The sequence below is a fragment of the Myripristis murdjan genome, chromosome 15 (genome assembly GCF_902150065.1).
Source record: "Myripristis murdjan chromosome 15, fMyrMur1.1, whole genome shotgun sequence".
Lineage (NCBI taxonomy): Eukaryota > Metazoa > Chordata > Actinopteri > Holocentriformes > Holocentridae > Myripristis > Myripristis murdjan.
Genome location: NC_043994.1, coordinates 163,514 through 188,806, shown reverse-complemented (window position 1 = coordinate 188,806; position 25,293 = coordinate 163,514). Strand labels below are relative to the sequence as shown.

The window sequence follows — 25,293 nt, the reverse complement described above, 5'->3', positions numbered from 1 at the left end:
TCCGGTGATCTGACCTGGACTACAAACACCTCAGCCATCATCAAAAAGGCTCAGCAATGCTTACACTTCCTGAGAGTCCTCAGGAAGAACAACGTGGCCTGGAAACTGCTGCTGGCCTTCTACCGCTCCTCCATTGAGAGCCTGTTGACGTACTGCCTGACCACCTGGTACGGGAGCTGCACTGCTGCAGACAGAGAGAGGCTACACAGGACAGTCAAAGCAGCACAGAGGATTATCGGCTGTCCTCTCCCCTCCCTGATGGACCTCTACAACTCCCGGTGCGTCAGCAGAGCTCTCAGCATCATCCAGGACTCTTCTCACCCCGCCTCCCAGATGTTTGAGCTGCTACCTTCTGGGAGGCGATACAGATGCATCAGGGCATGGACAAACAGACTAAAAAACAGTTTCTTCCCCAGAGCCATCATCTCCCTCAATAACACATTACACTGTACCTCACCACTACGCACTTTATTTTTAAACTGTTATGATTCTGTGAATCTGGTATATTTTTATATATTTTATATTTTGTATTGTTGTGTTATTTTTTTTCCTGCACTGAAATTGGAGTTGCTGCAATTTCATTCTACTATTGTAAAATGACAATAAAGGGCATTCTGATTCTGATTCTCTGAATTGTCAAGTTGCTGCAACTGGTGTTTTCTGGTGTTGATGAGGACATCCCCTGTCTGTGCAATCAATTCAATTCTTAATGTGTTTTGTCATCAATTATTTTGTTGATATTTCTCAAACACTTAAGGTGACTCTCTATTTGGCTCTGAACATGTGGGGCCAGGACTGATACAGTTAGGCCTGGATAGGAACATTTCTCTATTATCATGTTTGTATTGTTTCAAAGCAGAGGCCAGAGATTGTCAATCTACATGCATGGCAAATCACAATTTGTTAATCAAAACTGTCATATGTGCGTTTTTGTATGTACAAATTAACAGTCATAAAAATCTAAAACCTTGTTCGGGTGCCGCAGATTTTTTAAAATATTAGAATCTACAGAAGGTAATAGGTTAGATATGAACAGAGATAAAGAGAGAGTGAAAAAAGACTGCTGTCTGGACTGCCACCTACTAGCTGTTTGTGCACATTACAGCTAGTGGTGGTTAAAAGGCTGTTGCAGCAATTGTAATATGTACACTGTAAACACTGTAAACTGCAATAGTGATCATAATGCTTTTTCAAAAAAAAAAAAAACAACTGAAATGACAAGTAATTGTAACAGGTAAAACTAGGTAGGGTTAGATCTTACGAGACTTTCTGATTGCGTTGGAAGTCTGGATCAGTAGCAGTGTACTGCGCCAGTTCACTGTTGATGGGCAGATCTTCCTGTTTCACCACAGTCTTCTCTACTGGGTTGAAGATGGGAGCTTCATTCACATCATCCACGTTTACTTCCACAGTGGCAGTGGCGGTGGGCAACTGCATCGCAAAGGGAACCTCGTTCTCCACGGCAACCAACAGGGTGTATTTACTTGTCTTCTCAAAGTCTAAGCCCTGAAGGGATGTGGCAGAAGTACAAAAGCAAAAAGCTTCAGAAAAATCTCTCATCAATGTTATGCTTCTATTGATTAAGAAGCAAATGCATTTTTTTTTTTTTCATTTTCTAAAACATGCATTAATTTTCATTATGACAATATCATGAAAAATGGCATCTTGCCCCTTTGCTGTTAAAATGAATGAATTGCTTGGCCAGGACATGTTGAACACCATCTTAATGAAGAGGGTTCTTCTATGAACACAACCAGGAGATGGTGCAAGCTGATACTTAAAGTAAGTGAGCATCATAAATATGCATCCTACAATTTAAACATTAAAACATGTTAAATAAAAATGTATAAATGAAAGTATAAGAATTTGTGGATAGGTATTAAACACCAAGAGGTTAGAATAGCCTCAAGTATCCCTGTGGGGTTCCCGGAACCCAGGTTAGGAACTGCTGCTATAAAGAATAAAAATTATGTTTAGTTAAAAGAAAACAACAAAGTTTTAGCTTTCAAAATGGGTGACCAAGTCAGTGATTTAATATCAAGGTAATGCAATTACAATTTCAGTTTCAAGCACTTCATTCAGAATCCAAGTGTAACCCACCATAAATTTTAATTAATATTGGTCAGTGATATGTAGCATAGTCATGCAAGTTGCCTTGAATTTATGCTTGGAGGAAATGTGCTGAGTGTTAAGTAAGGTTGGGTACCAAAACGTGGTGCCAATAGGGCACCGGTTCCGACGTAAATGGTAGTAACGAGACCGAATGAGAATGAAAATTTCAGTGCCTCATGTCGGTGCCACCCCCTGGTGTTCCGGCATCAACTTGCAGTTGTTGAACGTGACGTCAGTGCCGCTACTGTTTGGCTACATTTCACGTCTAAGGAGGATGCAGACTCTGCGACATGCAACAGATACCTTAAAGCAAGGTCATGCAAGGGAGGTAACGCGTCAAATTTAATGAAACATCTGGCGAAACATGGAGTTTATTTAAAAGCCGAACAACGCTCCATGTTTGATAATCTACGTGACGCAAGGCCAAGCACTTCAACAGCAGCAGCCAGTGTCGGCCTCCCCGGACAAATGGAAGAGAGTCCCAGCCCATGATGATGACAGCAGCCTTTCCTCTTCGGGTATTTCTAGTAATTTAGTGCCACCCGCAAGTGTAGCATATCAAGTAGGCTATCAAACACCGTTGCCATTCAACAGAGTGTGTGACAACGTGTGCTATGTCCAGTACTTCCACTCAGTACACTGAGTTAATTATTACCATATGTTACTTGTATTCATATTGTTTAAAGATTTAAGTTAATATTGTGTTCAATTTGGCCCTGGAAATAAAAGGGTATTGTTTTTTGACAAAGTGTGTGCGTTTTTGTTTTTTTAAGTACCAGTTTGAGAACCGTTTAAGCACCGGAACTGTTTAAAAAATACCGAGTAGGCACTGGTATCGGATAAAACCCAACCGATACCCAACCCTAGTGTTAAGTGTGTGATGGGTTTAAACTGATTGAAAAAAATCATTAAGATAATAAGATTGGAGTTTTCTGTCTCACTACCTAATCAGACACAGACAATCCAGGCTAAGTTAGTTTGTTTTAATTGAGTCATTTACTTTCAACATTTTACAGGAGTTGGCAAACGCTTAGTGGTAATGTCCTCTCAAAAAATGTCCAGAAGTAAAGCACTAAGTGCTAATGGGGGTGTTTTCAGAACAACCTGCTTCATAGTTAACAGTCCGTCTTCAGAACACCCCCCTTGTTTTCACAATTTTGGATTAGCCCAACCCGCTGGCGGAGACAGATAGGTAGGCCTGTATGTTCTTAATTGAAGAAAAAATTAGGCCTGGTTTTCCGAATATTTGTTTAACTAAGAACGTTTAATGAACATTTGGTCCTCTACCATGTCAAAGACGTACCATGTCAAAGACATCGTCAGATGTGGCAGCATTTTACCAAAATAGATGGGAAAAAAAAGTCGAATGCAAACTTTGCAAACAACAGTTTGCGTATCACAGCTCAACGACCAACATGGCACATCACCTAAAAACGGTAAGCTAACATGTCTGTGTTAGGTTGCTCCGTCAGTTTTGAGTATAAACGTACCAGAATTGGCATATTTCAAAGTTTTAGTCTAATAATCGTTTTATAACTGCAGGCGCACACACCCGCGACGACGGCAGCTTCCCCCATGTCTCAGCCGTGAAGCTGAGCTCCGATGTTCAGCCTCGCTCTGTGCGAGGACACGCACAGTGCAGGCTAGAATAATAGTGGAAGGTCCTGTCAATTATTATACCACATGACAAAAACAATTGTCTAAATTATGTTGCATATACCTCAACAGTTCTTGTGCTGATGTCACTAGTTGACAGTACGATTTTCGGAAATCATAGGCTATGATATTGCATAGGTGCACGTGATGCAACGCTGTCAGAGCTGACCGTCTCGAGTGTGTCATTCAGTGCAAAATAATTAGGTCAAAATCGATTTAATATACTGCAAATACTAGTTGTTTATGTTTATTTAAAATCGATTTAGGCGGACAAGGCTACCAGGTAGGCTACTACCCAGTTAATTAATCTGAAAATAGTAATTTTTTTTTTTTTGGTATTCCCGCCGCCCCCCGATTAGTCGACTTTTGGTCAAAATTACAGGACTTTAGTCGACCAAGATTTTCTTTGATTGACTACAGCCCTAGTTTGCATTTTACACAGATTTCTACCATGAGGAGAACTACAGATCTGGATTCTCAACTTCAAGACTGAGCAGGACTTGGATTTCATGTCTACTACTACACCAGTAAGATCTTTCCATCATTTGGGATTTGTAAAGAACACATCTAAAATGACTTTTGGACTGAGCTAAAATAAGGACTGTAGCTGTGCTCAACTAAACTAAGAGGCTAAAGCTGCTGCAAAACTTTAAAAAAAAAAAAAAAAAAAAAAAATGGCCCAGAATGTTTATTTTAATTTTGTTTATTTTTTTTTATTCTGAGTTAAAGTTGGAGTTGTTGAAAAAGTACTGTTGAAATTTTCGATAATAATGGTTAGTGTTGCAAAGGGATGGACAGTTTCCGGTAAATTTCCCGGAAAGTTTCCGAAGATTCCCGTGGGAATTTTCACTCTGGAATATTGGAAATTTTCAGGAGATTTTTGCTTTCACTCTTTTTCCAATTTTTCCGAAAATTCCCAGGAATATTCGGGAATTTTCGTTTTTTTTTTTTCTTGTTATCCATTTGAATGAGGTGTTTAAAAAGTTTCAATGGAAATTTAAGCTTGGGAAATTTGGAAATTTTCATTTTTGTTGTTAACTTAAGGTGAATGGGGAAAAATAAACAACAATCAATAAAATGAATGTCAGCATCAATATCACCACTTTTTTTAGTTGCTGAGGTGGACATACAGTGCTGTGAAAAAGTATTTGCCCCGTTCCTGATTTCTTATTTTTTTTTGCATATTTGTCACACTTAAATGTTTCAGATCATCAAACAAATTCTGATATCAGACAAAGATAACCCGAGTAAATATAAAATACAGTTTTTAAATCATGATTTCGTTTATTAAGGGAAAAAGGCTATCAAAACCTACCTGGCCCTATGTGAAAAAGTAATTGCCCCACCCCTTGTTAAATCATGACTTAACTGTAACTGACCACATTTTTTTGGAAAGCTGAGTTCAATTTCACAAGCCACACCCAGGCCTGATTACTGTCAGACCTGTTGAATCAAGAAATCATTTAAATAGAACCTGTCTGACAAAGGGAAGTAGGATAAAAGATCTCAAAAAGCAACACATCATGCTGCGATCTTAAGAAATTCAAGAACAGATGAGAAACAAAGTTATTGACATCTATCAGTCTGGAAAGGGTTACAAAGCCACTTCTAAGGCTTTTTACCTCCAGTGAATCACAGTGAGAGCCATTATCCACAAATGGTGAAAACTTGAACCTTGAACTCACATTTGCCAAAAAAACATCTTGATGATCCCCAAGACTTTTGGGAAAATATTCTGTGGACTGACGAGACAAAGGTTGAACTTTCTGGAAGGTGTGCATCCCGTTACATCTGGCATAAAACTAACACGGCATTTTATGAAAATAACATCATACCAACAGTCAAACATGGTGGTGGTAGTGTGATGGTCTAGGGCTGCTTTGCTGCTTCAGGACCTGGACAACTTGCCATAACTGATGGAACCATGAATTCTGCTCTCTACCAGAAAATCCTGAAGGACAATGTCCGGCCATCAGTTCATGACCTCAAACTCAAGCGCACTTGGGTTAAAACGCACCAGCAAGTCCACCTCTGAACGGCTTAAAAAATAAACAAAATGAAGGTTTTGGAGTGGCCTAGTCAAAGTCCAGAATTAAATCCAACTGAGATACTGTGGCATGACCTTAAACAGGCCTTTCATTCTTGGAAACCCTCCAATTTGGCTGAATTAAAACACTTCTGTAAAGAGGAGTGGGCCAAAATTCCTCCACAGCAATGTAAAAGACTCATTGCCAGTTATGAAAATTCCCGAAAATTTCCTGGAAATTCATTATAATGTAATGTTTGCAGGCATATCTGCTTATAACAAACCAAAATGTTTATTATGTATACATGTGTATGACCAGGTGAATGCAGTGAATATAAATTCCCGAAAATTCCCATTTATTCCCGTTAATTTCCAAAAATTCCCATGGAAATTTTCCGACTTTGAAAATTCCAAGAATTTTGCAACACTAATAATGGTACAGCAAAAGAGTGATTATGTGTCTGTGTGTTATTCTCTGAGTGACAGCAATCATTATCTACAGCCAAATACCAATTAGTTATTCAGTGTACATACATTATCTTTATCCTTGAATCAGGACATCACTTAAAGATTAAAACCCATATTGACTCTGAATGTTTGGTCACTCACAATCATGTAAGCACACCCTCAGACAAGTTTAAGTGCTTTCACTGAGAGAGTTTTTGCAAAAGTAGTTTTTAATCCATTTTTTAAATATTACGGGTTTGCCAAACTACGTCTTCTCGTGTGTGGTCCTGATTTCATGTCTGTTTGTGAGGGTACTGATTTCAGCACAAAAATGCATTCTATTCAAGCAATCATGTTAGATTAACAAAAATCAGTAAGTGTTGTGGTCTACAGTTTGTGTATGTTTTATGATATTGAAATTTAGATGTCTATTAGGGCTGGGCGATATGGCCTCAAATCAATATCACGATATATTTGAGCACCTAACCTCGATAGCGATAAGTGGACGATAAGTCCCGGGGGTGGGGTGGGGGTGGGGGTGGGGGTGGGGGGTTGTTTTGACAGTGATATTGACAGTATGCCTCCCTGGACCTATTTATTTTCCGTTCGCCTCTAGAGGGGCAATGGCAGCTTAATTTCTTGGTCCACAGACAGTTTTACAGACAGTATGCCTCCTACTTGCTATAAGTGCTGTATTTACAGAAGTCAGACATGCAAACTCCTCACAGTAAAAAAGGTGACAGGGCCACCCCCCCTCCTATAATGGGAGTTGCTAGTTAGCTGGAAGACTAGGCCCTTACATACCAAGCATATAGAGCTAAATGGCTAATGTTAGTTAGCAAGACAAGCAGACCATGCTGGAATTAACATTAGAGCTAGCTAACGTTAGCTGGCTAATTAGTTTGCTATCTTGCTAATGGAAATTCCAGCATATGGCCCGTTTGTCTTGCTAACTAACGTTAGCCATTTTGCTCGAAGCATAACGTAATGCAAGGTCTAATTTAACGTAAGGCGGTTCCTTCAAACTAACGTTAAAACTATCCATCGGACTCGGAAGCCAAGTGTCTCTTCCAAACTACGCGATTCACGTGAACGACCCGACTGACCAAAAAAACGGTGATTGTAGCCGAAAGGCGACAAGTTTGCATGCCTGAGAAGTGCGACTCTTACTCTGTGCTGTCTGAGAATAACTCAACAACTGACAATCAAACAAAGTTTAAAAGTATAAAATATGACAAGCAAGTCCTCCTCGACTGAATCTACTTCAGCTACATCAGCTGCAGCGGCAGCCGCTTCTACATTTTAACCGTCCTCCGTTTCCTCAGCGTCTCTTTCCCTTCTTGTTGCAGACTAGAGGAGGTGGAGTCACGTGACTACACACGCTGTACACGTAGTACAGCGTCTTAGAGGGACATGAACATGCCTACCTACACACAGCCAAAAAAGACAAAAACGACTTTCATTTTGTTTTTTTAAAATACCGAACATACCGACATGAGCAAAGTGACGTCGGTTATCGTCATAAATTTCGGTATCGGTAAATTTTCTGTATATCGCCCAGCCCTAATGTCTATGTTTTGCTTTTGGCGTTGCTGTGCTGCATGTTTTTCTCTATGCTATGAATGCTGGATTGCTGGCTCCCAGGATCTTTATGTTACTTTTGGTGTTGCCATGCTCCATGTTTTCCCATATGCTGTGAATGCTTAATTGCTGGCTGCCAGGATCTTTTAACTGCTTTTATGTGCTTTCATGTGTTTACAGATGCTTGTTACCCGTAAGTTCTTGCATTGTTTTATTCATCTGTCTGTTCTCATGTTTTTGTATGTTCTTTTACATTTTTATGAATCATAAACCTGCCAAGAGAATACAGATGAAAATTAGCATGTAAGGCTAAAGCAGGCACATCTACATGGTGCATTAAAGTGTCACCGAGAGCATGCTCAGGACGGAATCTGTTGGGTTTCTTTGTTTTTTTTCTACTGTAATTTGTAGAGCGTGGTCTTTACCTGGTCTTTACCTGCGTCATGAGATAACTTCTGTTGTGATTTGACACTATATAAATAAAGACTGATTGATTGAAGATTGATTGAAGTGACTTGTTAATGTGTTAATGAATGTTTATTAATGAATGTCTATTAATGTGTACTTAATTTGTCTTGTAGCCACGGAAGCATTCACAAGAAAATCTCTACAGACATGGCAAATGCATGACTCACAAATCCATAGCATCTGCTGGGCTTTGTCTGGGGATGCAATAATAATAATAATATTAGTGGATGGCTGGTTTAAGAACATCTGCTGTAATTGCTCACTTCCTACCTTAGCAGTGGTCATGATCCCCTCATTTTTGTTGAATCCTGTTTCCACAGTGAAGTATCCCTCAGGATCACCACCAACAATCGTGAACTTGGCATTCCAGGCTGGAGAATGAGGCTCATCACCATCCGTTACTGACATCTTAACAACCTGAGCTCCCACTTTATTTTCCGGGACAGTCGCTTTGTACTGGGAAAAAGCAAGGAACATGTATTAGGGGGGTGCTGTCTGTAGCCCTGCTCTGATCTTAAAGCCCTCTTCAGTGATTTAATGGCCTCAACTTTCAAAACTCTCTTGGAAGCAGTTGAGTGATATATGGTTATTATCACTGTCTCAACCAAAATTAACCTCACCTGTGCAACAAGTACAATCATACTCCTGTCAACAGGCTTTGCAAGCAAATAGTCCGTTTATTTTGGCACATCTAATTACATACAGCTGGTACAATCAATTCAGGCCCTGAATAACCAGCTGCATATAAGACGTATGATGCTTTGTCAGTAATCACTTAGTGAGATGAACCAGTCTCCCAGTATTGTTATACATTCTATTTATGATGCAATACACAATACAAGTGTAGCATGACCACAGGCATCTCTAACCACCTCCAAAGGAGGTTTTAGTGATCTAATTACAATCCTAAGCCTCTCCAAGACACACTGCAACCCTTTCAAGCCTGTAGTTGACATTGTCCACTTGTGTTTGGAACAAGTGTGAACAGGTCTGTATGAGTGTGTATCGGTGAGCAAAGACAAGGGAGAGTGGAGTGGAGTGGTCAGGAGAGCCTTTAGTTGTATACCGTCGGTTTGCTACAGAAACCCTGCATTTTCAATTTGCACATTTGACATAGTCTTAAATGTGTACAAGAATATTCATGAGCTAGTGCTAGTGAGTGTTTATTTTCAGCTTAGGCTTGACATTACTACCTGTCAGTTGAAATGACTGCTGTCAGTGTTATCCCTGCATGCTGAGTGTATGGTACTTACTGTGGGCTCACTGAAGGCTGGTGCATTGTCGTTGCTATCAGTGACAGTGAGAATGACCCTCCCTTGCCCTGAAAGCCCCTCTCCTGTTGAGTCTGTGGCCTGCACTTCCAGGGTATACTTTGTGCATTTCTGTTGACAGAGACACAGAATATGTTTAGCTCATCTACAGAATGCTGACTTTTAGGTGTTTGCTCCCTGCTTTCTCCAACCTCCTCTTCAGGCAGGAAGCGTGGAGGATCCTTTCACCTGAGAGTTCAACATTTCACTAGATGCAGTGGGTTTTCACAGTATATTAGGTATGTTCTGATATACCGGAAATCCTAAAGGCAAAATGAGTAAGATTTGTAAGTTGGAAGATGAGGGGCCACCTTTGAATGTTGTGTTTACAAACTGCAGAGTTTTTGTTTCTTAGGATGGTGACTGACTGAAATGACTGTCCAAAATGTAACGTCACTGCGCTAGAAAAAAAAAAACTGGCCTACGGACACCTGCCTGTCTGACAGAAAACAGTCCGGCACCATGTTGTTCTTCATCATCCTCTTCCTCAGTGCTTGCAGGCACATGAAAGCCAACTCCACATTTACTCTCACTGAAGAATGAGCTTTGTTCACTTGGTGTTTCAGCATATAGGGGATGATGCATTACTCATACAACCAACTGTATCTAGTTTCTTCTCATTTTAATAAACTATTTAAAGCAACTACATGGAACTTTTATTTTGTGCTGATTTTAGCAGCCCCTGTGGACAAAAGGATTAAATGTTTCCTGGAATGAAGAGTGCATTTCCCACGAAAGCCACCATGTTGTGTCATGAAGATCTTGATCTCACCTAAGTGTGAAAGCGAGTGACAGAAAGATGTTGGCATAGCACATGAGAAGAGACACTTCTGTTTACATCTCAGACCATGGCTGACCACAGCAAATGCCTGTAAGGTGGCTTAGCTTTACTTAAAAAGATACAGACACAGGAAAATGCAGTGACAATATTTCATGCAAGGGAGGAAGCAGGAAAAAACACAGTAACGTTTTTGGGTCAAGGCTAGTGCAGTGTTAGCTGACCAGCTAGAGGGGTGACAACTCAAGTGTGAACAGTGGACAACAGGGCTAAATATGGCTGAGGGAAGTGACAGCAAAAAGAGGAGGACAAGACATTGAGCCAGAGGTAGAGCAAAGATAAAGACAACAGCACCTGATTAACTGTGAACCAAAATCTGACAGACAAATCCAGAATTTGAGAGATGTGAAACAACTTGTATTTAAACCCTCACCTCTCTGTCTAGTCCACGAGAATTGACTCGGATGACTCCACTGACAGGGTTAATTTCAAACATATTGCCGCTGGGCAGCTCTGGCTCCTGCTTCAGTATCCTGTAGCGAATATCTGAGTTGGCATTACCTGGCTCATCCATATCTGTGGCCTCAACCTTTATCACCTCAAAGCCTGGAGAAAGAAATGGGCAAATCAGTCAAGAGAAAATTGAAGTAAAACAGTATTTTCTTTTAACATTCCAATGTGGGGGTTTTCAGGGACACTGGAATGGAAGGTCATGGAGACACAGGACCAAGACCTGCATGTTCAGAGATATAGAGGACCGCACAGGCTCAGCTAGAGCCTATCCCCCATGTGTTTAATGGAATGTCCACATTGTGTGCAAAGCTTAAGTGGTGAGCAACTTTTCTCCAGAGGCACTTTAATTATCACTGACTGTCTTCCATCTTATGTCAATGATTGTGTTTATATGACATGTCACACATCATACACACTCTTGTAACTTTCACCAGCAAAAAAATGAATGGCAATGATGGCAATCCTGCCGTAGGCATCAGATGACTGCAATATTGTGGTAATGTAGTTATCGTCACAGCCCTGGAAGTAGCTCATGATGTGATGCTTATCCTGATATTCTCTGCCTCAGGTGACCTGTGTAACAGACTGCATTGCTAGAATACTGCAATTAATAGCAGTGTAGGGCAATTTAAATTAAGTAAATAAAAGTGTGGTATTTGATGTAAATAAGTACAGAAATTTTGGCATATTATTACATGATGTATTGACTAATTACATATACATTAAAAAACCCATATTATATAACACCATCAACCACATTAGATGATAAGTAATTACAAAAAGTGGAAAAATATATTACATTTTGCACTCAACGTTATTATTACACAATGTGGCTGGCATTACATTGTGCATTATGACACATCTGTTCAGGCTTATCCTGAATAAGTCTGAACAGATGTATCTGAATATTCCGGTTGTACCTATAGGCGAAGCCTCAGGAACTTCTCCTAGGAAGGTGTCTTGGGTGAACTGGGGTTTGTTGTCATTCATGTCGATGACAAACACTATGATGTCCATAGGCTCCTCAATTACTCCTGATCCTACTGCCTCAGCACTGGCTTTAAGCTGCAGAGACACAAAAATACATTTGTATTACAGCATCACGTAAGGAATTTTCAAGCATGAACTTTTAATTGAATTTTGATTCCTGAACTTTACACAATATAAATATCCTCCTTTGCACTACTAAACATATATTAAACGTATATGTTAACATATATTATATATGTTAACATGTACGTGATCCCTGTCTTGAGGTATTTGGCTTGCCAGGCGCACTGGTGCTCGGCATTTTGGCCAGACAACTGTCATATATGGTTTTGTGGTATTTTTTAAAGTGCTAGAACAAGTTCGTAGTGTCACCTCATGAAGTAGCAACGGTAGCACGGCATGTTCTGCACAACACCTGCCGCTGCGCAACATCTTTTTTTTTTTTTTAGAACTTTTTATTTAGATTTTTTTAATCCATTGAACAATATCTGAGACAAGATTAGTGATGTAAAACGCAACATCTTTTTTGAAACTAAAACTAATTCCACACCACCGACGTGCTGTTCCTCTCCGAGACTAAAGTCTCACTTGTGTCTGTTTCTGACTGCTCCATTGAGCCAGAGGCCATTGTGCAACAGCTGGGATCTCTGCGAGGAAAAACATGTCTGTATCACAACAGACAACGCATCAAATATGGTGCTGGCTGCACAGCATAGCTGCCAACACTCCCATTTTTCCCAGGTTTCTCCCGTATTTTAGATCTCCTGTCGCCCTCCCGTTTTGTCTTTTCTCCCAGGAATCTCCCGTAATTTACAAGCCCCAATTTTGTTTGTTAATAATAATGAGAAACGCACAATAACAAAGGTTTTATTTTGAAAGCTGAGACCGGAAGCTGCCGCAGCTCCGTTAGTTTAACAGAAGCTGAAACACACGGCGAAATGTTTAACTGTAAATAAAAGTGCACGTTTTCCAGCCTGTGTCAGACAATGCCGAGTTTACTGACTAATTATTAAAAACCTCGAAGTGTTGTAAATGTTAACCCGCTCGGCAGTCACTAATATCCTTGCACATCTTTTACTGCTCCCCACCACAAAAATCTCCCAGATTTTACTACTCAAATCTTGGCAGGTATGCTGCACAGCTGAATGAATGGATGAGGCTCCAGTGTTTTGGGCACCCATCACATCTTGCCAGTGGTAAGTTATCATGTCGTGTGTGTGTGTGTTGGGAGTGACTTGGGAGCAGTAAGATACATATAATTTTAATTTATTATTTTTTTTTCTTAAGACTGTGAATTTTGCACAGTGTTTAAAAAGTGCATGCCTTGTGTTTTTACTTTTTACACTACCTTTTTCTTACAGTGACTTTGTTTAAATTACTTAAATGCACAGTGGCCAAACCACAGATTTGTTGTTCTTATGTTTCTGTATTCTGTAATGAGCAGTGAAATAAAAATGTCATTTATATCAAGTCATACATCTTTAAATTTAATTCTAACAAATTATGATTGTATGATTAATAAAATTAAGAGTCATAGAAATATATTCACCCAACTAATTTCAAGACTAAGGCATGTTTAAAAAAAAGCAATATATGCACAGTATTAATGAAAAGTACAGAAAAAAACATAAATTACAAAATTGTGAGGGTGGGCACCAAAAACACTGGAGATTGTATATGATATGAAAATATACCTAAAAAGGCCATATATATGTACAGAAAGTGAGGACAGACTAATAATGGATGGTCATACACTTTTAAAAACACAACCCAAAAAGGAGGATAAGTTATATTTTCCTTCTAAAACCCCATCTGCAGATAACTTAAAATAATCTGTGCTGTTAGCTTCAACAGGTAAACATTTTGCCTGATAAAGGTCTATTACTAAAATGTTGCAAAATAAATGTGTGATAGCAACTCAGACCATGTGCAGAAGTCTTTTTTGCTCCTGGACATCTGTCTGGAATAGATGTGTGACTTTCCTCAGTAGTGAGGTGTACAATATAACAACTGAGTTATACAACAATAATCTTTTAAGTTTAACTCAGCTGTGAAAGATGGTAAACTTGATTTCTGAAATACAAATATAGGGTGGACATGGAACATGTGCATTTATAAAAATCTACACATCTCTAACTCATTTAATATCAGAGACAGAGCCTACCGTGTATTGGTCCTGTTTCTCTCTATCCAGCGGTTCTGTAACATACAGATTACCACTGTCTCTGTCCACATGGAAGAGGCCTTCAGGAGGCTGGTCAGCTCCTGGTCCTTTGATGGAGTATCTTATTGTCTTAAATTTATCAGCATCAGATCGGATCTATACAAAACACATAAAGCCACAGTTTAGACCACTCTTTCAGAAGCAGGAGGGGAATGTCAAATACTGCAACTGAAATTAAACAATGCAATGTTAGGAGGCATCATTGACTGCATATCCTCATCTCTGGTGACTGGAAGATGCATAAATAAAAATGCAGGAGGCGTGTGTGTGTGTGTGTGTGTGTGTGTGTGTGTGTGTGTGTGTGTGTGTGTGTGTTTAAGACAGAAAAATCATCATCTTAATCAATTATCAACAGGATAAATGTGTTAAACAACACTAGATCAACAACTATTATATGCCTGGATCACAAGTACATTTAAAAAGTGTCTGTTTAGACCGTGGTTCTGTGAACAGCCAAACCCTGATTATTTATACAGTTAAACAGGCTGACGTATTCTCATCATTAAGACAAAATCCAACATTGCTTTGATGATATGGTTATGAACTTCTTGTGTTTTACCTACTTCCTTGTTCTGATGGTTACAGTTTTGCTTGATCTATTCTCATTATCACAGAATCCAACATTGCTTTGATGATATGGTTATGTACTTCTTGTGTTTTGCCTACTTCCTTGTTCCGATGGTTACAGATTCGCCTAACATTTTTATCTAGCCTTACCCCTCTCTGCATGATACCAGGGTTGGATTTGGGAGGAACAATGAGGATTCTGTCCAGGAAATGGAAAAGCAAGACAAGTGAAAGCAGTGTCATAGGTGATGATGTTACCATGTAAAAAATAAAATTTTTTACATGGTGATTTTTTTCAGTGAATCTCTTAGTTACATTGATATTGTTCATGTGAAGCACCTATTTTGAGTCAGTCTTGTTGTGGATGCCCCATAAAGCATCCACAGAAGACCAATGTGGATGGAAGCACAGGAGCTTGGCTGTTCACCATCAGAATCATATGTCTCAGTGCCAGTTGTTGTCTCTCTGTCTCTGTCTCTCTCTCAGAAGAACTACATCGCATGTTGCTCTTACCTGAACCATTAATTTGGGAAAGGGTCCTCTATCATTTTCAGGAAAGCGAATAGGAGGTATCACCCAAGCTCTCTTTCTCCTCCTCAGCTGTCCAAAGGATTTGGGGAAGGAGAGAATAGGCACATCTACTTTGGCTGTAATCTGGAAAAACAGACAGATGCACTGTCAAGACACTGCATATACTCCCCAAAATACACTTGTGATATTTTTTTTATTCCAATACTGTTCTTGAAGTTATATTTTATGGATTACATTAGCACCATGGAAAACATGTTTCCATAGAGCCCTCCAGGTCCAGAGCCATTATCGAGGTTAGCAATGTTGCTAACCCTTGTGAGACATCACCTATAGTATTCTATGATGATGATGCTTTTATTTGTCCCCTTGGGGAAATTGATTTGCAGCAGAAAACTCTCATGGCATTTAATACACAGAACAACAACTGAACACATACACATCCAGTAGCGTTGTGCAGATGGCAGTAGTTTGAAACAGTTAGCAAGTGGATGTCTTTCATCACTTATGATTGTATTTGCCATCCAGGCTTGGAAGAGGTGTACCCAAAGGTTTACTGGCTGTTGTTACAATCTTCCTTGTAGCGTTTTTCTGAGTCTCAGAAGCATTTCCAAACCAGCAAATAATACGACAAGATAACTCAATAGCTGCTTCTCAAAGTCTAGGCTGCAGCTGAGACAGGCGGCATTTCTTGATTGATACATTCTCTATGGTGGTTCCACTTGGAAGGTTCCTTCAAATCCTTCAGCCAAGCAGCATTCATTCAACTGTTCCCCAAGGACAAGTAAAATGCATCTCTCCCAGCCATAGATAACCCATCCTCTTAGGCATACATAGGAAGTAGTAGCCAAGTTGGGGAAAAATGCTGCAGCTCTGGTGGAATTTGTCCTTAAATGTAAGTTAAAATGCATGTCATTTTGTAGTGTTAGTCTATTCCTCCTCCATCTCCTCAAAGCTCAAGGATAAAGCTTGTTACTCTACAAGGAGAAATGCTAAACTCAAACACGTGTACATTCTTTTTCTGTTTTTAAATGGAGGTGGGGTGGGCTGAATATATCTTTGAGTGAATGAAGTGAGTGAAACTAAATGAACCACTGAGGCAAGTGCTTTACTGCTGCAACTTGCTGAACAAATATTGGATTCATGTGTTGACTTGGTTGCTACAGTTATAAAATCACTGAAGTACTTTGTAGTATGAGGCTGTATAGTGTACCAACCTCAAGTTGGTTGATGCTTAACTAACTCTCTTTCTTCTCATGTTGTTGAAGCTAATCACCCTGTCTTACCACTGAGCTAAAGGCTAAATGAAACTATAACACTGACTACACATACTATGTATCTTGTGCACATATGTTGCAGTGGCTATCATGTCACCGGCTTGAATTCAACCACGGTCTAGTTGCATGTATTTTCTATTCTTCCATCCTTCCTTCATAGATTTGTCCATCCAACAACAAAGATGAAACACCCTAAAAACATTTTTTAAAAATCCAATGTCAAAAGTTTGTGAAAATTCTGTTTGGGGTTCTTAGGTCTATATATTCACATCTACTTACAGGGATCTTATCTTTCTATCATTTCCATCTATCTATCTGCTGTCATCTGTTGATGTCTGTTACTCAGCCACTATGGGAGGATAGAGAAAAGTACTCAGTCCAGGTGATGGTGATGAAGTCATGGCTTGTAAATGTCAGTAAGACATACAGTACAGGCCAAAAGTTTGGACACACCTTCTCATTCAATGCGTTTTCTCTATTTTCATGACTATTTACATTGTAGATTCTCACTGAAGGAATCAAAACTATGAATGAACACGTGGAGTTATGTACTTAACAAAAAAAGGTGAAATAACTGAAAACATGTTTTATATTCTAGTTTCTTCAAAATAGCCACCCTTTGCTCTGATTACTGCTTTGCACACTGTTGGCATTCTCTCCATGAGCTTCAAGAGGTAGTCACCTGAAATGGTTTTCACTTCACAGGTGTGCCTTATCAGGGTTAATTAGTGGAATTTCTTGCTTTATCAATGGGGTTGGGACCATCAGTTGTGTTGTGCAGAAGTCAGGTTACTACACAGCCGACAGCCCTATTGGACAACTGTTAAAATTCATATTATGGCAAGAACCAATCAGCTAACTAAAGAAAAACCAGTGGCCATCATTACTTTAAGAAATGAAGGTCAGTCAGTCTGGAAAATTGCAAAAACTTTAAATGTGTCCCCAAGTGGAGTCGCAAAAACCATCAAGCACTACAACGAAACTGGCACACATGAGGACCGACCCAGGAAAGGAAGACCAAGAGTCACCTCTGCTTCTGAGGACAAGTTCATCCGAGTCACCAGCCTCAGAAATCACAAGTTAACAGCAGCTCAGATCAGAGACCAGATAAATGCCACACAGAGTTCTAGCAGCAGACCCATCTCTAGAACAACTATTAAGAGGAGACTGCATGAATCAGGCCTTCATGGTCAAATAGCTGCTAGGAAACCACTGCTAAGGAGAGGCAACAAGCAGAAGAGATTTGTTTGGGCCAAGAAACACAAGAAATGGACATTAGACCAGTGGAAATCTGTGCTTTGGTCTGATGAGTCCAAATTTGAGATCTTTGGTTCCAACCGCCATGTCTTTGTGAGACGCAGAAAAGGTGAACGGATGGATTCCACATGTCTGGTTCCCACTGTGAAGCATGGAGGAAGAGGTGTGATGGTGTGGGGGTGTTTTGCTGGTGACACTGTTGGGGATTTATTCAAAATTGAAGGTACACTGAACCAGCATGGCTACCACAGCATCCTGCAGCGACATGCCATCCCATCCGGTTTGCGTTTAGTTGGACCATCATTTATTTTTCAACAGGACAATGAACCCAAACACACCTCCAGGCTGTGTAAGGGCTATTTGACCAAGAAGGAGAGTGATGGAGTGCTGCGGCAGATGACCTGTCCTCCACAGTCACTGGACCTGAACCCAGTCGAGATGGTTTGGGGTGAGCTGGACCGCAGAGTGAAGGCAAAGGGGCCAACAAGTGCTAAACACCTCTGGGAACTCCTTCAAGACTGTTGGAAAACCATTTCAGGTGACTACCTCTTGAAGCTCATCGAGAGAATGCCAAGAGTGTGCAAAGCAGTAATCAGAGCAAAGGGTGGCTATTTTGAAGAAACTAGAATATAAAACATGTTTTCAGTTATTTCACCTTTTTTGTTAAGTACATAACTCCACATGTGTTCATTCATAGTTTTGATTCCTTCAGTGAGAATCTACAATGTAAATAGTCATGAAAATAGAGAAAACGCATTGAATGAGAAGGTGTGTCCAAACTTTTGGCCTGTACTGTAGTTGGGAAGGAACTACCCAGGAACTATGCTGACAGGGCTTCCAGAGCTGTTATTCAACCACACAATTGTACAATGATGGTTGGTTGCCAACTGTCACTGGAACTACGGTTTCTAGAAATATTGGGTAATTTTCTCTTGCATCTGGCTGACAGAAAGAGGATGGCGCTAACATACCAATTGAAACCAACTGGTATGTTAGCTTATGTTATGTTGTTATGTCCATGGAGGATATTTACACCACAACAACAGTAGGTTAGCGTGAAACACTGCTGTATTAGAAAACATAAAGCAAAAAGAATAGGACAGACGATGGCAGAAAAAGAAGAACAGCACAGCTTTGATTGGATAATGCAGAGGCTTCGTGTTTGCTCTTTTTCATTCTTCGTTGTTGTTGAGTAGAATTTGTGCTTAGTGGCACATTATGTGGGCCATAAAATATTACAATGACTGTATTTTATCTCTGAGTAATGATAATATCACTGGCTCCTTACTGAAATTAAAAATTGATAAGTTTCTGTTTCTTTGATGTAAAATTTTTCAACATTTCGAGCATGTCAGCTACTGCAAAAACCTTTTTCCATACTGATGTTCAAAAGTCTAGGGCTATACCAATATGGATGGATGGAAGATAAAATGGATACGCAAGGATATCATATCGCCACAACTAACACAAGTGTTCAAGGCTACAAATGTTAGGAAAATGCCAAAAAAAAAAAAAAAAAAATTACCTCATCACTTGCTGATGTCATCTCAGATGATGATGCAATTGATTTACTATAGCTGAGACAATCATACTCTCCATGCCTCTAGGAATGCATTTGGAAAAGGGGAAGGGTATTGCCATTTTGTTGTGTTCTGCCTTATCACAATTAGATGCCACTAAATCCTACACTCTGTTCCTTTAACATAGTGGCAAATCAATCACTACCACTTAGTCATGTCTCCAATCTGCCACTTCTGCCTTGACCTCCCCAGCTAGCAGGTCATGTTGGACAGCTGTGGAGTGTCGTATTGGCTGTCAATTGAACTGAGAGCAGATTTTTTTTTCTGTAAAGTAATAGTGCTTGGGTGATAATTGTAGTTTTGTTCATATCTGCCAATGTTTGGATCTAAGTTTGTTTAATGTTGAACCATTTAAAACAGTGTAGTCCAAAGTGTAGTATAGTGTTGTGACACATTTACATAATGCAGTTGACATTACTGGACAGCCACCTGTTGTAGGTGTGTCCTATCTGAAACAGGGTATTTCGTTACTTTTAACTATGCAGCAAGCAGCCAAATGGGGGCATTACATCATGTTAAAACTTCCTCAGAATTAGGACTCTTTAACTGCTGCTTGCAGCTATATTTTTAAATGTTCTAGGATTTTTATTTGCACCACTACGCCTTAACTTGCCTTAACAATGTCTTCAATCCTACCTTAGTGATGTTAGCAGAGTGGTCCTGATTGTTGTGATCATGGGGGCTTCTGTGGCAATGCTGATGATGGTCTTGAACACTGCTATTGTGATTTTCATGGTGATGCCCACGGTGACTGCCATCGTAATGACAGTTGTTATGGTGATGCATGTGGTGGCTGCAATTGTACACAACCCTGATCGGTACAGTTAACTTGCTTCTCTGGAAACTGAAGGCATGGATGAAGAAGTCCTGATATCCTTTGTGCAAAGTCACTGCTCTCTTTACCTGGCCACACCACACAAAGCAAAACAAATTACACTCAAGATTAAATCTGTTTTTCAGCTAAGAAGCAATCATTGCTAAATGGCTGTGCAGCAACTAAAATGTGCTCAGTCAAAATAAAAACATGCGATAGTCTTCACTGGAGTTCCAAAGCATGATAAATTTAATGTTTAGGGCAATATGCAACATTAAATCCTTTCTTTTGAAAATAAGGAAAAAATAAGCCTTTGCTGTAGAGTTTCCTGGTGAAACTTTTATTATTGTTATTATATTAATATTTAATGGTATTCAACATAATTTTTAGAGTAGCTCATGTGAAAACTAAGCTTTGCCATCACCAACAACTATATTATGTGTTAGGCTGCAACACTACTCACCATCAATATGCCTTCTGTGTCTACTTTAAAATGGCTGTCACTGGTGCTAAAAGCAAATCTGGTGCGGGCTGAGCAGTCATCAAAGCCCACTGGAATGGAGAAGGGAGGCAGAAGTTGTTACTTGTCACAAACACAGAACATATAGCAATAAAGGCTATAAGCTTATCATAAGCTTGTGGACATGCTTATAGTCCTTAAGTCACAGTCCATACATAGGCTAACTTTAGACACACAAACATTTATTAGGGGTGTGACTGTAAATGTGAAGAAAAACTCCACACTAAAAAAATGAAAGTAAAGTTGTTTTTTTTTAAATGAATGTACAAATACATCATTCATAATAAAAAGGAAACCTATACTCATGACCATGAATGAGGTAACATAATAATCAGTACTGTTCTGATCAAATTAATCAGAATTTTTTAAAATGATGAACTTGTGCAGGGTAAAAGGAGAAGCAGCTGCCTTGTAAAACTACACTGCATCCATCTGAGCACACACTGAACCATCATGATCAGACTTTCAGCAAGAAAACACACCTACTAACATTAGATTAAACACAAACTGTAAGGCTAAATAAATAAATATATTTCTGGTTCCGTAGACAATTTGGCGATGTATCAATAATCTGTTTCTGCCATTGTAACTGTACATGTGCATAACGCTGGTAAAGGGCTTTGTTTGACAATCACTGTTTGCCGTCACTTCATCACCGCCTTGTACTCAGCAATTCTCAATTTCAGACTGTGTTTAGTCTGGCCAACAACTGAGACTTGCTGAGCACAACACAGTGATTAGAAATGGTAACATGGATTATGCCACAGCTACGTATTACAAAGAGAAAAATCATGGATAATTTGGGCTCCTAGGGAGTTGAGTCACTAGGTCTCCAGACATTCACCTTCCTATTTACTTATGATGAGGAACAGCGGTAAGACTCATTATTTATCATTCCTATGAAACGTTATTTATCCATCCAGTTGTGGCTGGCCAGTTTCTAAATGTACAGGGTTCATCAGTTTTCTTGTTAAAACATAAAACGGGATAATTCTTGTAACTCTGTCCCATATTAATCATGTTGTCTTAAGCATTATCTGTGGTTATCTGAGCGAAGGCAAGCTGAGACTTGAGCTTGTTTGGTCTTCAAGTCTGAACAATAGTAACAGCTTTATCTGTAGAAGGCCCTCTGGAAAAAAGACACACCACAAACAGGAGGCTTTGGTTTTCGGGTGGGTGATTTCAACAGTCAACAATCTGTACCTCTTATAATTTCTGCAGTATTATATTCCAAGAATTACATAACAATGGGGAGCCTGGGTTTGTGTTGTCTGATCCCTATGAGTGGCCAGTGGTCAAAGACTTGGCAGCCACACCCTATTAGTACTGCGCTTCCTGGTGTATTCTTACCTTTCCCCAGCCTCCAGCGGCTGTGTAGGTGCCTCCTGCACACTTTGAAAATCAACATATCCGCCCCGAAACCAGGGTTACATGCCGTCTCCTCAACTGAAGTCACGGCCTACGGATCAAAAATACATTTAAAACGTTCTTTTACAAGCAAATAAATACATCGTAATTTTAGTTAAGGTATTCCACAGGCGTAAGAGACATTTAAGAAGACATGCGTCAGCCACACTGAAACCATTTCCGTGATTTTTCTATCGCCTAGGCTATACAGGCCCAAAAATAAACGTGTGTGTGTGTAACAACTGAACCCTAGTTCAGTGTTTTTAACAACTACCCTAGTACACGAAACAGCGCTTTTTGTTAAAAAAAAAAAAAAAAAAAAAAAAAAACGTTCCCATAATTTTCACAGCATTATTCCAGCTCCTTTCAAAATATGATCCTTTAGAGTGGAGCGGTGGCAACAAGCAGTGTTGAAAGTTCAGGTTTTACTGAAATAAATAGCTGGTTGTTGGATATTATATAGGCTACAGTCTACTTATTTAAACACCAGATAATATCTGTGAAGTTAAAACGTTAAACAGGAAAACTCACCTGAAAAAAGGCTAGTAACGTTAAAATTCCTAAAAGCGCACACCTACAGGTCCCCATTTGTTGGTAAATAAGATTGAAATACTCCTAATCAGAGAAAAAAAAACGTAGTGAATTAAAAAAAAAAATAGATATCCCTTTGAAGTTTTCTTCGACCTTTCTTTGTCCTAGTTGTTCGGGAGTTTCGCTAACTGTAGACGTATCCAGTCAGACCAGTTGCAGCAGGTACTTTCTGCATATGACGTCAGCTCACAGGTGTGCCTGTTCCTCGCACCAAATATGGGCATAGACGTTGGCCCCACCTGGGCAGACAGGCAGACGAATGCTGGTGGTTTCTGTGACTTCTAGGGCTGGCTGCAAAATACAGGCAAGAGCACAGACTCACTGACTAAACAGTGTTCTTAACCACGTAAGGGTATGAAACAGTCTACCTCCTTTTACCATCAATGTGCTGTAGTCTTCCTAAAAATATGATCTGCATTTTGCAACTTTCTGTCTCATTTCCTCCTACCGTCGTGTGTCAGTGAGTTGCTCTACGACACTCACCCCCCTCTCTCTCTCGCTCTCTCTCTCGCTCTCTCTCTCGTAAATTGCTTAACCCTTTGAGGCCCGGACTGGTGTTTTGTTGTTCGCGAATTACCAGTACTATGTGCCTGCAGCACCAGAGCCTGCAATTCAGGACCGCGGTTTTAGGGCCTAGGGCTAGGGCGTCGGTAACCGCTTGGTTAAGTTTAGGCAACAAACCCACCAGCTTAAGGTTAGGTTTACGCATAAAGGCACTTAGTTAAAGTTAGGGAAAGTTAACATTTAAGCATCAAAACAGAAAAGGGTTACAGTCTCTGTCACGCGCAAAATGTCTCGCATGAGACGGTCCGTAATAATTGCTTATGGTCCTAGAATGCCGTTCTGAAACTGTAGCCTCCAGTACTGCAGACACGTGCTTCTCGAATAATTCCAGCAAACCAATCCGTTCGGTTCAGTTGCGCTCTCAGTCATTTGTGGGCGACATTGCAGAGATGCAATGACTGAAAGATTCAAGTCAATCATTTGCAAGAGAATTGGGGTGTGTTCAAGATGGCAAACAAGACAGCTGATTCGGGCTGCTAATATTTAACTGCAATGATTCAACATTTGTCTTGCACTGCAATCCAGATATTACATTATCTAGATAGATATTATATTCGTAGGCAAACATTTAACGTCACTGCACACGTAACATTGTCACATTAGGTAGTCAAGCTAGTTATCAAGGAAGCGCGGCACAAAAAACGGAAGTTCGACCGTTCTACTTACTTCCGCATTCCAAATTCACCCACCTGGCCAACAGAAATCGTTTTTGCCTTCCTGGTTGTAGTCTAGGTTATGGGTCATGTGTGTTTGCTGGCTGAATTGCTAGCAAACAGCCACCAGTGTTCTGATAATAATAACAACAACAACAACAACAACAACAACAACAACAACAACAACAATAATAATAATAATAATAATAATAATAATAATAATGACACACTGACAAACTTCTTGGATGCGAAGTGAAATGTCTTCAAGAATCTGCAAACAGTCCAGCTGACCTAGATTCAGGTCTGTGTGACTAACCACGACCTGAATGATCAAGAACCTACACAGACATGTTAGGCATGAGTAATCGGGAAATTTAGGCATGATGTCACTGACAATAGTTTAGACTAGTTTTGAGGTTAAGCGGATAGTGCTAAAAAAAAAAAAAAAAATTATTTATTTATTGATTTATTTAGCATTTCAGCTTTATTTGAATTCTCCCTTGCCCTTGGGGGCAAGGGAGAAAGAGGGGATGACATGCAGCATATCACCTGGGCTGGATTCAAACATGGGCTTCTGCTGGAAGAACTCACCCCCAATATATGGCACATACTCCTCCAGGTGAGCCACTGGGGTGCCCCTACCCGTTTGGAAAAATTTTATGTCATTTTCTTTACCCACTATCCACTATTTAGGACAGTAGTGGTGCTATCTTCTTCACACCATTACTGAGTGCTGGATAGTGGTAGGATGCTCCAAATGCTAACTATTATCCTCCTGCCATTGAGGTGGACTTGTGAACAAAGATTTGTTTGGTTAAAGATTTAAAAGGGACCACTGGTGTTTTACAGGAACAGTGGAGGAAAAAAAATACTCATACATATAGTATGTCCATAATTTCATCTGGCTTCTTTATTTGTGTTATCCTGTGTTCAACATTTTATTTGATAGTGACAGGAAAGACAGGGGAGTGTGAGGGGATTACATGCACAGTAAAAGGCCCAGGATGAAATCAAACCCACATCACTGCGGTAAGAACTTGCCTTGATAAGTGATATGCACTCTACCAGGGCACGACCAACATGCACTTCTTATGTGGGCTACAAGAAACATGTTTCACAGATAATATGGAACAACATATTTCTCTGTTTTCAATGAGCTACTATATGATTTTACTTAAGAAACATTTCCCACCAGTAATCATGAGTACTTGTATAAAAAAAAAAAAAAGTACTTATGTAAGTTACAGTAGTTTAGTTTTCAACCCAGTTCCTATCCTGCTGACTACTGCTTACTGGAATAGGGCAGTTTTGTGTGGGTTGTGTGTGACTGCACGATATATTGCATGATGAATGGTCAGTGTGGCTGTTGCTCCATGAACTATTATTGAGAGTCACTTCCTTTTATTAAAAGGGTGTCTTCAGTTCCTAAA

The 25,293-nt window shown here is 39.8% G+C and overlaps 1 protein-coding gene across 1 annotated transcript in view; it reads right to left on the bottom strand.

Annotated features, from left to right (window-relative positions):
- Nucleotides 1-22,950, bottom strand: part of cdh31 (cadherin 31) — a 51,544-nt gene extending 28,594 nt beyond the window's left edge. Inside the window, exons 1-11 of the mRNA XM_030070681.1 lie at nucleotides 22,587-22,950; nucleotides 21,999-22,107; nucleotides 20,592-20,680; nucleotides 19,951-20,217; nucleotides 15,186-15,326; nucleotides 14,046-14,201; nucleotides 11,812-11,956; nucleotides 10,812-10,984; nucleotides 9,544-9,672; nucleotides 8,561-8,746; nucleotides 1,262-1,506 (exon numbers count right to left, since the gene is read on the bottom strand). Coding sequence (XP_029926541.1) covers nucleotides 1,262-1,506; nucleotides 8,561-8,746; nucleotides 9,544-9,672; nucleotides 10,812-10,984; nucleotides 11,812-11,956; nucleotides 14,046-14,201; nucleotides 15,186-15,326; nucleotides 19,951-20,217; nucleotides 20,592-20,680; nucleotides 21,999-22,107; nucleotides 22,587-22,643 — 1,697 coding nt within the window. The 5' untranslated portion in view covers nucleotides 22,644-22,950. The remainder of the gene's footprint in view (nucleotides 1-1,261; nucleotides 1,507-8,560; nucleotides 8,747-9,543; nucleotides 9,673-10,811; nucleotides 10,985-11,811; nucleotides 11,957-14,045; nucleotides 14,202-15,185; nucleotides 15,327-19,950; nucleotides 20,218-20,591; nucleotides 20,681-21,998; nucleotides 22,108-22,586) is intronic.
- Between the last annotated feature and the right edge of the window lie 2,343 nt (nucleotides 22,951-25,293).